General features: G+C 38.7%; 1 protein-coding gene across 2 annotated transcripts in view; it reads right to left on the bottom strand.

The window, feature by feature from the left end:
* The window catches only part of LOC143298151 (armadillo repeat-containing protein 2-like), a 30828-nt gene extending 13788 nt beyond the window's left edge, over positions 1-17040 (bottom strand). Inside the window, exons 1-13 of one of the 2 annotated variants that reach the window (XM_076610884.1) lie at positions 16900-17040; positions 15421-15644; positions 14766-14838; positions 12877-13081; positions 11514-11682; positions 9643-9731; positions 7668-7760; positions 7167-7342; positions 5685-5787; positions 4536-4708; positions 2821-2871; positions 1008-1153; positions 32-131 (exon numbers count right to left, since the gene is read on the bottom strand). In XM_076610884.1, coding sequence (XP_076466999.1) covers positions 32-131; positions 1008-1153; positions 2821-2871; positions 4536-4708; positions 5685-5787; positions 7167-7342; positions 7668-7760; positions 9643-9731; positions 11514-11682; positions 12877-13081; positions 14766-14838; positions 15421-15635 — 1593 coding nt within the window. In that variant the 5' untranslated portion in view covers positions 15636-15644; positions 16900-17040. The remainder of the gene's footprint in view (positions 1-31; positions 132-1007; positions 1154-2820; positions 2872-4535; positions 4709-5684; positions 5788-7166; positions 7343-7667; positions 7761-9642; positions 9732-11513; positions 11683-12876; positions 13082-14765; positions 14839-15420; positions 15645-16899) is intronic. The other variant, XM_076610885.1, reaches the window with a different exon arrangement.
* Between the last annotated feature and the right edge of the window lie 24 nt (positions 17041-17064).

Raw genomic sequence — 17064 nt, 5'->3', positions numbered from 1 at the left:
GAAATACAATACAAAAGCAAGAAATACTTACATCTTTTTTCAAGTGCCTGTTCAGCAGCTGTACGAAGGCCTTGTAGGAACTATGCTGGTCTGCAAGCACGCTGCAGCAGTCTGTATGTAACGTCACCTTGCTAAACACACAGAATGAGAGAGGAAAAATAAAGAAAAAAAGAATACAAATAATAGATTCCTACATGACCATGGACAACTGAACAAGGAAAGCTTTTCCCTCAAATTAAGTGTAATCTAACATACTAACCATGACCCAATGGCACAGAATCTGAAAGTGGTATGATTCCTGTCCTGTGCAAAATACAACTCGGCCCAAGCGGAGAAACTGAAAGTAGCCAGTAGGCTCCCTTAGTACATTGCCTCCCTACTACTTACTTACGCAGCCTTCTCTTTGATGTTGTAAATTTATAAAAAATGTATACCTGACCCCTTTCTAAAATTCCTCACACACACGCACGCACACATACACATATACATATGCACAAAAAAGCCACACACCCTAAAAAATGTACAATCCACACAAACATGTACCCACCCACATATACACCCATCATCTATACTCTCAGCTCCCATCTACCTCGACCTCTCTCCCCTGTCTTTCTAGGTGCATGATCACACACACACACACACACACACACACACACACACACATTCTAACTCCAAAAGAAAAAAAATACTCAGGATCTTTCTCTGCCCATACAGCTCACAAATAAATAAACCACCACCACTAGACTAACCTTTTAAAATTCAGTAAATAAAACAGCTACCAAAACACACACACACACACACACACAAACATCCACACACACTTTTTCTTTATTCTTTTAACAAACAAGGTGTGTGTGTGTGTGTGTGTAGGGGGGGTGAGAGGGAGAAGGAAAAAAAAAGACTGGTGCAGAGAAAAAAAGAAGAAAAAAAAAGAAGCAATTTCAGTTTCAGTTTGAAGATTGTGTCAATGTATGCAGACTGATTCATACACAAGTGTCATCACTGACCTGAGGATGCGAGAGATGTAGAGCATGAGGTCACTGTCCCCGGGGTAGGACTCCATGAGCACCGTCAGTCCCTCTATCACATGGTGTGCGATGAAGCGCTCCCTCCCAGAGCTGGTGTCCGCCAGGTTCCTCAGTCCTGCTGCCAACTGCAACACAAAACGCAAATTTTAACTAATTTTGTGATACAAAACACAAAAAGACTCAATGATCTATGCCAACTGCAACACAAAACACAAACTTCAATAAATCACATGATACAAAATACAAAACTACTTAATTATCTCTGCCAACTGCACCACAAAAAGGTTTTTTTTCGGGAGGTTATCGGCCGTAGCTACTTTTGTTTTCTCCGCATAAGCAGATAGTAGTTTGCACAGGACAGGAATGTCAGACCCCTGCCGGAGTCTGCAGTAGTGGGTCACTGTTAAGTATGTGTAATTAAACACAAATTTTAATACTTGTGATACAAAAATACTTTATTATTTCTAAAAAAAAGAACTTGCTGACACATTTACTAACTAAAAGGCGACACGTATGCCACTTCATGAGATACAAAATATAATAATACTTTATTATCTCTAAAACAAAGAACCTGTTCACACATTTACTAACTAAAAGGTGACATGTATTACCTACAAAGAACAGCACGGTCCAACCATGCTCCCAGATTCTAACAACAACTCCAATTCATAGTAAACATATATATTAGATCAAAAACCCATGATATACTATGTTCAGTGATCTAGGCTGCATGAAACAGAAAATAAAAGGAAGGAAACAAATTAAATACAAAATGATAAAATGAAAAACACGATGCACACATTACACAATAGGTGATTTAATGATGACCTGCATCGAAGACATGCATTCATATATACACACACAGATAAAGGGAAGTACACAAAAATATTTGAAATAATAAAACACAAATACCATACATATCTCATGCATGTGTATGCTATGCTGAACAATTATCGCAAAAAAAAAAAAAAAAAAAAAAGAATTGTTTGTTAACCCACGATCACTGCCCACACACAGTTGTTTTCTTATCTTATTTTTTGTTTTGTTTCGTTTTTCTTCTGTGTGCTTGTGTTTATGCCTCTTCATTTTATCCTGTCAAACACTTCCTGTTGTTTTCTTTCTTTTCAAAACATTCTTTGTGTGTCTGTTCAATTTTTATGGTTTGTCAATAGAGCTGTAACTACTATCTTTATGTGGGTATGTTGATCATGTAAAATCAAAGAAGTAAAAAACAGAAAAAATAAATTGATTAATCATGACCATGTAGTGTGTGTGCTTTTGGGTGGGTGTTCTGTGTGTGTGTGTGAGTGGTCTGCATGCATGCATGTATGTGATGCACATTTCATGTTTTTTATTTGAAGATTCATATTTGCAATCTGTACAATTATCTTCATATATATGTCTATATGTATCTATATATTTCTTGTATGTTTGAATCTACTGTTGTATGCCATTATGTACCATTGTTTAAATATTGTTTCATGGGAGGCGCTTACAGCCCACTAATGGGAGTTTGCATCAAATAAGCACTATATATAATAATGCTATTGTTATTGTTCTTCTTTTTCTTCTTATCATTATAATATCACAACTATCATCATCATCATCATCAACATCATTATTATTATCATCATAATTACTATGATGATTTTCTGGTTTTCAACTGTTGGCATGGAACATAATCTTTTTGGCTCAAAGCAAACATTTGAAGCAACTGCTAAAATAAATCTGCTGCTAATCAAAAAATGAAATAAAAATAAATAACTAAAATATAAATGAATATAACACTCACTTGTACTAAGATATGACCAAACTGATCTCCCACTTTGCCATTTTCCTTGTTCTGTAAAAAAAATGTTCATACTTTAGGAAAAAACAACAAAACCTGACAACTGTACAATGTCAAAACAGGTTAAGACATAATCATTTAACATTCAGGATTCACAAAAACCTCAGGACAACATAGAAACTTTCACAGTTTTCTTCTGGGGGATGTGGTGAAAAGATGCTGATTTGAATGAATGAATAATAATAATAATAATAATAATAATAATAATAACAATAATAACAACAACAAGAACAATAATAATAATAATATTAATTATTATTATTATCATCATTATAATGTACATTTATATAGCGCCTTTTCTCTCTGAGAGTTCAGGGCGCTTTACATGAAAGAAAAATACTACAAGTTACATAAACCATTCATGACCACTCTTTCTCAACCCCCCACCCCCACCCCCTAGGCCCCCCTCCCACACCCAACACACAGACACACTCTCCCTTTCCCACTCTACATACATCCAAAGTGAGCTGACATGGGTGGTGTTGGAGAACAAGAAAGCTGAGAGTGCTTATAGATAGGTTTTAAAAAGATGAGTTTTTAGTGATGAGCGAAAAGCAGAAATAGAACCAGACACACGGATATGATGAGGAAGGTTGTTCCAGATGTGAGGAGCAGCAAAGAAGAAAGAACGTTCACCATAGGTTCTTGTATTGACAAGAGGAAGTTTCAAAAGGTAACAGTCAGAGGAAGAGCAGAGATTTCTTGCGGTAGTGTAAACACTGATAAGGTCAGAAAGATATGTAGGTCCTGCGGAGTGGAAAGCAGAATAGCAGAGACACGCAACTTTGTATTTAATTCTCGCTTCAATGGGGAGCCAATGTAGAGTGCGGAGGTGAGGAGAAATGTGATCAGTACACAGGACTGAGAGTCAGACGGGCAGCATTGTTTTGAAGTTTTTGAATTTGCTGAAAAATATTATGAATGAATGATATGGATACTTATATTACACCTATCCTCAGTCAGCGACCAAACTCTAAGCACTTCATAAACATGGGGTTATTTGCACAACAGGCTGTCTACCTAGGTAGAGCCAACTGACAGCTGCCATGGGACGCTCATCATTTGTTTCCTGTGTCATTCAATGACATTTCAGGCATGCACACATACACACTCTGACAGACATATAACAGTTTATGTGTATGCTCGTTCTGTTTATTTACCCCGCTATGTAGGCAGCCACACTACGTTCTCAGGGTGTGCATGTTCTTGTTTCCATAACCCACCAAATGCTGACATGGATCTTTAATATGCGTCGTCTGTATAATAGTCATACACCCTGATGAGCCCAAGTGAGACCATTTCTCAATCACAGCATCCCCATTTTTCTGCAGTCAACACTGTTTTCAGCACCATCATTTCAAACAGTTGTTTATTTCTTCTTTTCTTTCAATTTGTTATATTTTTGTCAATTTCCTTCATGACACAAAATTAGAGCTAATATTCTTTCAGCTTCAACAACAGATGAGTTTAAGTCTTTTTGCTGTCCATACCTTCTGATCAAAAAAACAACATGTGTTTATGCATGTAAGCATGTAATTCTTAATGTGTCTATGAGCGGACATGAAAAGTTCCTTTACGAGGGATAAAGTGGTATTGAAATGTATTGTACTGAATTGTAAGCAATGACAATTGTACATTAATAGGAACTATACTAGTACCGTCTTGTTGATGTTGTGCAGGAGAGTGGCCAGCACTTTAACGCAGTCCAGTCGAGCCAGCCGCTTGAGGATGTCACTGTTACCAGTCAGAAACTTCACAGCCCCCACGCAGTAGATCAGAGCCTCACAAGATGTAACGTGATCTGTGCTTCGTATCGTGTCCAGCAGCAGATCTGTGACAAAACATCATACAGTTCCCAAAATTGTAGAACATGTGTGATTTGTGTGTGTGTGTGTGTGTGTGTGTGTGCGTGTGTGCGCGTGCGTGTGCATGCATGTTTTATAATGCTGACATTTATACAAATTATGCCATAAACAAATTATCAACATTTATACAAATTATGGATGGGCGCAACAGCTAAGTGGTTAAAGCGTTGGACTTTCAATCCGAGCGTCTGGTGTCTGGTGGGGTAAAGGGTGGAGATTTTTCCAATCTCCCAAGTCAACATATGTGCAGACCTGCTTGTGCCTGAACCCCCTTCATGTGTATACGCACGCAGAAGATCAAATACGCACATTAAAGATCCTGTAATCCATGTCAGCATTTGGTGGGTTACAGAAACAAGAACATACACAGCATGCACACCCCAAAAATGGAGCCTACATGGTGGGGTAAAAACGGTCATACACATAAAAACCCGCTTGTGTACATACAAGTGAATGTGGGAGCTGCAGCCCATGAACAAAGAAGAAGAATACAAATTATGCCATAAGTAAAATATCAATCACAGCAGAGTTTCTTGGACATGTCTGTAGCACTCACTATAAAAATCATGGCTTTTGCGATCCTTGGTGGTCTATAATTTTTGTTATTGTTTTTTTTCCCCCCACCTGGAAAGCTATGCTGAGCTTGTATGAATGAAACATACTGGAACGTGAAATCAAAATTCCTTGATATGCATGTGTGTGTGTATGTGCGTATGTGCATGTGTGCTTAGGTGCATGGGTGTGTGGGTGTGGTGTGTGTGTGAAAGTATGAATGTGAGTGCATTAGTGTGAGAGTGTGTGAGTGTGAGTGTGTGAGTGCATGTGCATGTTTGTGTGTGCATGATTGTGTGTGAGCGTGGTCTGTGCACACAAGCATCAGAACACAAGCTGTTCAAAGCAACAATAATATACTAAAACATCGACAGTGGGAGGGGCACTCACTGAGAATATTTTCCTCCAGAAATAACGGGTCATTCTTCTCATTACGACTGACTTTGAAGACCAGCTTGCAAACGTTCAGCAGATTGTTTCCTCCAACTTTGAGCTGTGACACACAACAGTCAGCAGGCCATCAATTAAAAGACTTTCACAACAATATTAAACTTCATCTTACAGAGCGGACTCTCATTATTCCATCATTTCACATCTAATGGGGAGCACTCTCATTATTCAATCATTTCACATCTAATGGGGAGCACTCTCATTATTCCATCATTTCACATCTAATGGGGAGCACTCTCATTATTCAATCATTTCACATCTAATGGGGAGCACTCTCATTATTCCATCATTTCACATCTAATGGGGAGCACTCTCATTATTCAATCATTTCACATCTAATGGGGAGCACTCTCATTATTCCATCATTTCACATCTAATGGGGAGCACTCTCATTATTCCATCATTTCACATCTAATGGGGAGCACTCTCATTATTCAATCATTTCACATCTAACAGAGAGGACTCTCATTATTCCATCATTTCACATCTGATGGGGAGCACTCTCATTATTCAATCATTTCACATCTAACAGAGAGAGGACTCTCATTATTCAATCATTTTACATTCCATCATTTCACACCTTACAGCAACGACTCATTATTCCATCACTTCGCATCTTACCAAGTGGACTCTCATTTATTTATTCAATCATTTCTCATATTGTGGAGTGGACTCTCATTATTCCATCACTTCACATGTTGATATCAATGCACAACTAACTCACTCCGGACGATGGAACGCTATAGTGTTCCTGACATAAGGTAGCATTCCGGACGACGGAAAGCTATAGCGGTTTTGACAATTAAAAATTTTTCCATGTTTTCCTCATGGGGTAGGATGAAAATCACAGCTACACCACGCATCGTGAATGTGTCAAGGGTTGAATGGAAAGTTTCTTCATGGGGTTCCATAACAACACACTCGCCAGCGAGCCTTTAATTTCGGCAACCCACATAACAGGCTAATCTGCATACATATCAAAAATGGCGTCACAGGCAATACAAGTGGAAAGTTTTGGAGCAAACTAGATCACGACAGCGGTGAATACACAAACACTGTTCAAACTCTCCACACAAAACACGACCATGAACACACTGACAGTATTCAAACTCTAATTATAAAACACATACAGGAACACACTGACACTGTTCAAACTCATAACTAAATACTAACATGAACACAATGACACTTTTCAAAATCCAAACATAAAATGCTACATGAACGACAGCCACCCAAACTCACTACACTGAAAACACAAAAGGAACACACACAAGCACTAAAAATAATGCCAACATAAAACACAACAGAAACTTATTAACACTAAAAAAAAAATTTGACATAAAACATAACATGAACTCACTGACACTATTCAAACTCTCCATATAAAAAAAACAAAAACAACAACAGGACAGCATTACTGACAGCCAGGATAAGTCGGGCCAGTTTGAGCAAAAGCTTGGTGTCCTCGACATCCAGCAGGCGGAAGATGACCTTGAGGACAGTGGAGCGCTGGCGCCAGTGTTTGCCCAGGCAGTTGTGGTCCTCAAGTAGATTGTACAGGTCGCCTGCTAGTCCCAGCATCTTCTCACACTCTGTTTCTGCAGCCGTGCAACAGTGGTCAGTCATGAAGTACAATGATAATAATCAATAAATAATAATAGTAATACTGGCAGAACATTTAGCAAAGTAAAAAAAAAAAACCAAAAAAAACCAAAACAACAACAATAATAATAACAATAATGAAAATAATAATAGTAATAATAATAATAATAATGATAATAATAATAATAGTAACCCCTATTTTGTTTTTATCAGTAACAGACAGCTGAAAAATAACAAACATCTCTGTGCTCCATTCTTTTAAATCTTCTCATTTCACAGAATTTGTTCACACACACACACACACACACACAAAGCACTCACTCTTATTAAGTGCTGCCATCTGATCCAGCAGAGGAGCCACTTGTTGGGCAAAAAACTCCTCACTTTCCTCCCCTTCCTTCCGCCCGGCGCTTCCTGAAAATCGAAGTAAAAAGTTCTTTAAATTGTCTTTTTGCGGAAGGAGGGTGGGAGGGTGCCCTGAAATTTAGAGACATTTTGTTTTCTATTTCAAAGATGAAGAATTGTGATGGGTGATGACAATGCTGGTATATGAGTCCATCGAGGTTTAGGACGGCTTGACAAGGCTGTACTCTCAATAACAATACCCAATATCAACCACACTGAGAAGAGTCACCTGCAGTGATGGGCAGGAAATTATAGCAACATTCCTGAAGACACATTAGCTCTCTGGTCCCAGTCTTCCCTTTGAGTCCAAAGCACAACCAGCTCTGGGTAGGAGCTGCACACTGACTGAAACAACCCACGTCTGATGGGAGTTGAACCTGCATCCTTCCAGTCGTCCGTCCACAACGCTTATCAATTCGTCACGGTGGCTAATTTGAGTAAGTCCTTCACTCCTTCTTAAAAAAACAGTCTAAACTAACACACATTTTAAAATAAGCAGGATACTGCCATGTATGTCACACTGTTCTTTGTCTTGAAATGATATTTTTTTCTTCTTTTTTTCCTTTTAAAAAAAAAAAATACAAAATTAAACTTATGCATGCATACTAATCACAACAAAGAAGCACTGGCCTCCTGTTTTGTTGTTGTTGTTTTTTTGTGTTTTTTTTAACACAAATGAATAATGTTTGTTCATAAACAAATGGCCTCCTGTTTTTTTGGTGTGTTTTTTGGGGGGTGGAGGGGGGGGGTTGTTGTTGTTGTTTTTCTTTCAACACTAATGATGTTTGATCATAAACAAATGGCCTCCATTATTAGGGAACAATGTACAAATACAGAAATTTACCAATTATCATCCAAGTTACAGTATACAAAGTACTCATTCTGACCCAGTGGTCATTTTTCTTATTTCTCATTGATTTATTGTTTCTTATGACAGGCGCAATAGCCGAGTGGTTAAAGTGTTGGACTTTCAGTCTGAGGGTCCCAGGTTTGAATCTCGGTGCCTGGTGGGTAAAGGGTGGTGATTTTTCTGATCTCCCAGTTCAGCTTATGTACAGACCTGCTAGTGCCTGAACCCCCTTCATGTGTATATGCAAGCAGAAGATCAAATACGCATGTTAAAGGTCCTGTAATCCATGTCAGCTTTCGGTGGTTCTGGAAACAAGAACATACCCAAAATGCACCCATCCCCCCCCCCCCCCCGAAAATGGAGTATGGCTGCCTACGTGGCAGGGTAAAAATGGTCATATACATAAAACCCCACTCGTGTACATACCAGTGAATGTGGGAGTTGAAGCCCATGAACGAAGAAGAAAAATTATTTCTTATTAATATTTATCATTTCATATTAAGTTATTTCCACAACCATTTCCACTTGTGGCCTGAAATCCTATCCTAATTTGAAGGAAAAAATCTCTGTTTCTCATGTGTAATCAAAGGCGACAATAATGAAATTGTCAGCTGCACACAATGTTCTGTATTCTCTGATGTTGCAGCTTGTAAACAAAACAAAAACAGCCTGAGTCAGTACAGCTCATTACATATAACCAGTAATGGAAATGTCACAATGTCATCAAAAAGGACTAATGACAGAAAATTGGACAAAATCTAATCCATATAAAATCAGAACAAAATTTCATCTTAATTTTTTTTTCTAACACAAGTACCAAATCATCTTTTTTTCCCCCCTTTCCCTAACACATTCTCAAAAGCAGGGTAATTATCTCCCTTCGATATTATCTCCCTTCAGATAAAAAAACAACAACAGCAGCAACATATAAGGATGAAAAGAGGATGAGGATATGAAACATCACACATACTGGTGATAACGGGCCTATCAAAAGATAACGATAATAGAAATACAACAATATAGAAGAACAGTATGTCTCACCTCCCCTGGACTGGCCGGCACTGGATCTGCGAGAGCCACCACTGCTGACCCGGGAGTCTGTCCCTTCCCTGCTTCCTCGGCTGCCAGCACTGTCGTGCCACACATTGACACAACACACAACAATGTCAGGTAATGCTTACACTAGGAATGCAAAACCCGATATACATTATTAAGTCTGGAAGGAAGTTTTTGTCCTAAAATTATGTATAACCTAACATAGTTACTGTGCCTGAATTTTCTGGCAGAAAACTCAGCCTTGGGGCACTGAGGATAATTATCCTAAATATGTGTGATGAACAATAAGACATGAAGAACACCAGGTAAACAATAAAACAACAGAATACAAGGTCAGCAAAAAGATCAGACAAGGTAAGAAGAAAGCCAAGGAAGAGTGGATTGAAGAACAGTGCAATGAATTAGAAGACTGTCTGGACAAGAACAACAGCAAACAGGCGTTCCAAGTTGTGAAAGATACAACAAAGCAAAGGCAGACCAGAGTCTGGATGATATAAGACGAAGAAGGAAAATACCTCACAAAAGAAAAAGACATTGTAAACAGATGGACAGATGTTGCATTTACAGAGAGCTTTATAACCATCAGGTAAATGCTGACCCCAGTGAACTCTCGAACCAGAAATCAACAGACAATTGTGACTTTCCAGTACTGTGTGAAAAAGTGGTGGAAGCCAGGTCATTGAAGAATGGAAAAGCAGCAGACAGTGACAACATACCAGCTGAACTGATAAAACAGGGAGAAGAGGCAGTGACAGATGTCCTTACCAGAATCTGCAACAAAGCCTGGCAGACTGGAGAATGGCCAATGACATGGACAAAGTCTCTGATTCAATCTCTGTAGATTAGTGCTGAGAACATGAATTTCATGATGAACAGCAAGGATCCAATCAAGACTAAGATTAATGTCAATTGACAATTGTTGGAAACAGCAAAGCAGTTCAAGTACACTGATGCCATCATCAATGAAGAATGGTCAAAGACTGAAACACTGCTAAAAGCTGCGCAGACTGCAATAGCTGTGACAAGACTGAAGAGCATATAGAGAGACAGGAACACCAGTCTAAGAACAAAGCTGAGGCTCCTCTATGACTAGTTCTCTCTATTTTCTAGTATGCATGCAAGTCCTGGACTCTTACAACAGAGCTTCAGTTAAGGATCGAAGCAGTGGAAATGAGATGCTTCAGGAGACTCCTTGGCAACACCTACAAGGACCACACAAGAAAGAAGTCCGGAAAATCATCAGACAGCACATCGGTCAGTATGAAGACCTACTGACAACAGTGAAAAACTAAAAATGAGATGGTATGGATATGTGACAAGATCTGACAGACTTTCCAAGAGGTAATATTGCAGGGGGAAAAGGAAATGAGACAAGACAGTGAAAGAAGACAACATGAATGAATGGACAGAGAGGAGTTTTGCAGAAACTCAGAACCTATCCCATGACTACCAGAAACGGAGAATGTTGGTGATGCATTCAGAAGTGTAGCACTTCCATGACCATACCAGATTTCCGGACCAGTGACAGTGACTTACTGTGACCCATCCGTGCAGACACTGGCAAGTCTGATGATTCCTGTCCTTCTCTTTGGCACAAAAATCTATTCTTGCTGTTGTACTTGTCATAGTACATTACTGCCCTTTTCCCATGAGGCACCCACTTTGGCTGTATAGTAATATAATCATATCAGCATGCACACATACAATTTTTACCCACCCCACTTCAACTTAAGTTTGTTGGGAATCTGTAAGCTGCCTTAGATTTCTTTGTCCACCTTGAATCTTATACACACTGAATCTATGCATAAAGCAAATGCTCTGACAAGATTCTGACAATCAACCAAGAAAAGACCCACCTGTGAGGAGGACTACTGACAGAGGCAGATAACCGGCGGGTAAGGTCCTTGGCATCTCCAATGCCCCCTTCCTCAGGTGACAGGGCAGGTGTGCGCTCCTTGGGCCCACTGTGCGCTCTGGGCACCTGTTGTTCACCTGCGCCACTCTCTCCTCCACCACCACCACTCACTGAAACAACCAATGACATGTATGCTCAGATTTAGTCTTTTTGATGAGCTGATAAACCGACGGCCCACATACATTGTGCGCTTAGAAGAATCCACGTGAACACATCATTATCATCATTATCATCATGAGCATTTACACCTCATCTTGAAAATATGCCCTAGGCGTTTACAAATAGAACACACACATAAATATCAAAAAAGGAAAAAAAACACTGAACACAAGATACCAAACATTATTAAAAATGATTCACACAGGAAGTGCAGAGTGCAGCCTTGTCCAGACCTAAATGGACCTCCACACAGCATCATCATCATCATAATCGTCATTCTCCTCCTGCTTCATCATCAATAATTTTTTTTTTTAATTTTAAGCCCCAAATCATGTGGCCTATCATGTTCTGCTCTCATAGTGACCTCAGTTTCAATACCCCTCCACTTCTGTGCCTGGGATGAGTCTTGTCAAGGTCTTTAGTTGTAGCAGATTCACTGATGGGGAACTGTCGTTAGAGGGACGTCCACTCTGGGGAGACGCTCACTCAGTCTGGCTCAGCGACAAAACCATTATTGTCATCAGTATGTGATGTCATTAGTATGTGATGTCCTGAGTATGTTAAATCAGAACAGGCACTACTAAACATCACTGAAGTGAATCAGCAGCAGTGCAGGGTCTCCTCTGGTGTGTGGCCTCCAAGTGACCGAACACCTATGGTTCCTGTGGACTGCTGATGCTGGGACTGCGACAGATGAACCCAGGTGTGGCCAAATATGGGGAACTCGGAATGAGTTGCATGGGAGTAATGCCACTGAAATGGTTCAGATAATGGGGCAGCAAAAGAAAAACCAAATTTGGCACTGAACTCAGGGAAATCTTTTGTGACAAAAACCTAACACATACATAATATGATTTACTAGTTTATGCTTCTTTTATATAAACAGGCCTTTCAGTGCCAAAACATTTAAACTTATAAGCTTTTAAGTGACAAGTATTTCTTCCACTGAAATTCTCCAAGAAAAAAGATCTCTTTCCCATCAAACTAATTTTTTCAAGAACAAAGGGGGAAAAAAGCATTTAACTTATCTACCTTTTTTCTCTATCAATAATACTTATTCAGAGCATACAGTTAACTTTACAAGCACAAAATGTTCACTTTTACAAACAAATCTTGAACATTGTCAATGCCTTCTCGTTCCTTACCATCTGTCAATGATTCCGATCTGTGTGGTGTGGGGCCACTTTCCTTGTTGGTGTAGCCCTCTGCACTGTGCTGGTTGTGGATGCGGTGCCGGGCGTTGGCACCACGACGGGCCTGGGGTCGGCTGGGGTCTGATGCTGGGGGTTTGGGTGGCAAGATGTTCTCCAAGTCGGCCGCAGTGGGTGTCCTTGGGGCCTGAGGAAAGGACTTACAGCCAATCAAAAGAAAGTCGATGAACATGACTGTGGAGAGACTGTAACTGTCTTGACCAACCGTGCAACACCCTTTGAGGCAAAAAATAACACACCTGTGCCACCCTGGTGCAGTAAGCAATAAATACAAATATGGACATGAGATCAGTAATGAATTAAGGAATGAACTGAAGAATGAACGAATTAATAAAAATCAATCAAAGAGTATGTGAATGAATGAATTATTAATATGTGAGTGAGTGAATGAATTAATCATTAATAGAAGAAGTGAGTAAAGAACAAAAAAAGTAAGTAAATAAATAAACAAGAATTATTGCACCCAGATTAGTGGCCCAAGATAAAAAGGCAGTTTTGACAAAAAGTAGATTTCAGTTTAGAACAGAGTTAGCAATAATTTACTCTTTTTTTCAATTCAACAATAAAAGTAGGTTGTTAATTTTCCTTCTGTAATTCTAATTGACAGGCAAATTAAATTCTGATATTCCTTAGTTTATTCAGTTTCCAGTCAGTTTCCAGTTCATGTGATAAAATCAGGCTCTCCTATTCAGAAACAATGATATACATCCTATATTTAAAAAACCCACCAAAAATCAACCTTTTCATATTACGTCAAAAATTTCATTTATCAATGATTATAATAATAATAATAATGATAATAATAATAATGGAAATTTATAAAGAGCCTTCCAATGCTCAAGAAGCCTTACACTGGTTACAATAACTGTAAAAAGTAATACTAACGAAAAAATTATACGGTATAGTGTGTAACGCAGAGAGACAGCAAGTAACAACACACACACACACACACACACACACACACACACACACACACACACAGAGTATTGTATTACTTTTTGTCACATCAGATTTCTCTGTGTGAAATTTGGGCTGCTTTTCTCAGCAAGAGCGTGTCGTCACAATGCAGCACCACCCAATTTTTTTCTATTTTTATTTTCTACAAGTGTATTTTGTTTTACCATCAAAATGGATTATTCTGCTGAATGCTGCCAGGGACAAACTGGCCTTTTGTTGATGTGGGTTATTTCATATGCAGTTAAGGCCAGCAAAAATTCCACACCATGCTGGAATCAAATACACTTGACAGACACTAGCTTGGACAGTCATTTTCTGTACTGGCGCCTTGCCACTAGGCCACCACTCCAGTTTTCTACATATTAGTATTCCACTGTGTGCTGATGGCTTCAAAGGAAGCAGATCTTGTCAGAAGTGTTTGTCTGTTTTGTTTGTTGCTGCATTTTTTTTTTAAACTGCATATTCTTAAATGTTTTCTGTGATTTAAATATTTGAAGCTCCAAGAACTTCAGAGCAGAAAAAAAACAAATAAAAACAAAAACTACAACACTGTGAACAGGTTATTGTTTTGTTATATAGTCTTCTTTGTTATTCCCACTACTGCTTTTTTTTTTTTTTTTTTTTTTTTTTTTTTTTTTACAATTATTACTGATTTTCTTTAATATATGTTTCATTATTATACTGATCTCCTTATAGTATCATCATCATCATTACATTACTGTCATTTTAATCATAAGTAATAATAAGTATTGACATAATCATCATCATCATCATCATGATAATTACAACAGGAGTAATTATAATTAGAGTGATCATGATGATGATGATGAAAGTAATGATAATCATCATCATGCTGATCTACTCACATGGTCCAGAGGAGAAAGTCTGGTTCCTGACACTGGTCTTGAGTCTGGTCCATCAAAGTGGCGTGATCCAAGACTGCAAAGTTAACAATTAGAAAATATCACCTTGGATTCCATGCACTTATCAACCAGATTACAAAAACTGCATATTTACAAACATTCACAACTACATTTCCAGGAACCTATTTAAAATAAAATAAAATAAAATAAAAAGGCAAGAATAAGTAAACTGAACAAAGGGTGAAAGTGGTATCATCAGTGAAAACTTGAAGATACTTCTACTAAACACAAACGAGTATACATATAATATTCTAAACTGTTACAAGATAGTAAATGCACACAGAGAATATATCAGGAAAAGAGTAAAGAGACTGAGTTACAAACTAAAAGAGAGTAGGCTGGTTGAAAGAGAAAGTACAGAGCACCAGGTAACACAAAACGTAAATGACTAAATAGTTTTATCCTATTCATATAATACATAATTTTTTTTTTTCATCTCTTGATTCCTTTTAGTTCTTCCTTAGTTGGTCACATAGGCTTATTCTCTCTCTCTCTCTCTCTCTTTCTCTTTCTGTCACTCTCAAACACACCCATTTATAAGCAAAAGCACCCCCACACATGCCAGTCTGATGATAATGATGTAGCAAATATTTCAAACCTAAAAGAACTAGGTGGCCGAGACTCTGGATTTCTACTGGAGGAGGATGGGAAAAGATGGCGCTGCTCATCTCGAGGAGTGAAAGGACGTTTGGTACCAAGGGTTCTCAATGATGAGCGGGCTTCATTGATGATCTGAGAGCTTGTTGCCTTGTTTTCTGGTGGCTTGTAGAAAGGACGGTTGGGGCCAGCCTTGGGCTTGGGATTCAAGTCCATTGTGGCCTCCTGGGAGAAACAAGAGACAGATGAAAACATAAGAACAAATCACAAACTAACACTGGGTTCCTCAAACTTCATTATTTGTTTACTCTGTCCTTCTATGACACGCTACCCCACACTGCGGGAGTCAGAGGCTTTCCCAGCAGAAATGGAAGCTTCCATCAGGCTGCATCCTGAGAAGTTCTTAGAGACCTGTCTATGTCTCCAATGCCCATCAATTCCAGTGAGATCACCTGGTTGGCGAGCATCTGTGCCAACCAAATGGTGAGTACTGCCCAGACATCTGCTGCTCCCCTTAGAAGATAGAAGAGGATCTTCCATCATACAGATGAGGAGAGTGCTGAGAAATGAGACATAGCAGACACTTACCACGAGACAGCTACCCTCAAAAGCATGGTCACTCATGCAAAAGTAATCAGAAGACACTCGCTGATAATAACTCACATGGTGTTCAGGCATCACAGACAGTAACAAGTACTGGACAAGGTAGCAGCAACCATCCTCCAGACTGACCAGTCTGACATCACCCCACTGGCTCAACTAAAACAAGAGCAACAGACTATACCCTGCACTACAAAACAATCTGAACTGTGACCACATCAACTCCGGCTGGACATTATGTTTCTCTCAACATTCAAGTTCTAACTGTCTGTGTCACCAGCCAAAGTTTAGTAAATCCTCAAAGTGTGTTAACTCAGTTGCAAACAGGTTCAACAACACATTAGATGCAACTGTTTTGCATGGGAAATAGAAGACAACAAAGATAAATTACCGCTTTAATCATCCAACATGGGGCACATTTGATATTGAACTTGAGAAATCTATGAAGAAGAAGATGAACTTGAAGATCAAGAAAAATGCGAAGAACAAAGAAAAAGGAGAAGAACAAGAACAAGAAGTTATGCTGTACAGTCAACTTTATCATCGAATGATTAACAACCGATGGAGAGAGAAAAAACACAACTTATCAAGACTGGACAATTTAGTGGATTACAGACTAGATTGTGTGCATTGTCTGGAGAAATAAGGAACCACAGGTCAAAAAATATCATGCAAAAAGAATGTAACAAACAAAATCATGGAATCATAAATATTATACTAAACCTGGGAGAGAAAAAAAGATGGCGAAAAGTTACTAAAAAATAATAATAAAATATAAAAAAAAAACTCATGTTGCGGCTCAGCATGATTTAATGCTATGGACGCTGACGGTCGCTAACCACAATCAATTCAGTTTTACATTGATCAAAAATAAACTCACCGATTGACCTGAATTCTGTAATCAATTCATGTACATTAAATATCATTTAGCTGCCCCATCTCAACCCATTAACTTTAAAATTTCCCGATAAGTATGAGACTAAATAAGAAAAGCACAGTCAACAAAAAAAGCTTGGCTGGAGACAGGAATGCTTAAGCGGAAATG

Source organism: Babylonia areolata, chromosome 23 (assembly GCF_041734735.1).
Source record: "Babylonia areolata isolate BAREFJ2019XMU chromosome 23, ASM4173473v1, whole genome shotgun sequence".
NCBI lineage: Eukaryota > Metazoa > Mollusca > Gastropoda > Neogastropoda > Buccinidae > Babylonia > Babylonia areolata.
Note: the sequence above shows the minus strand (reverse complement) of the source record. Positions and strands in the feature narration are given on the sequence as shown.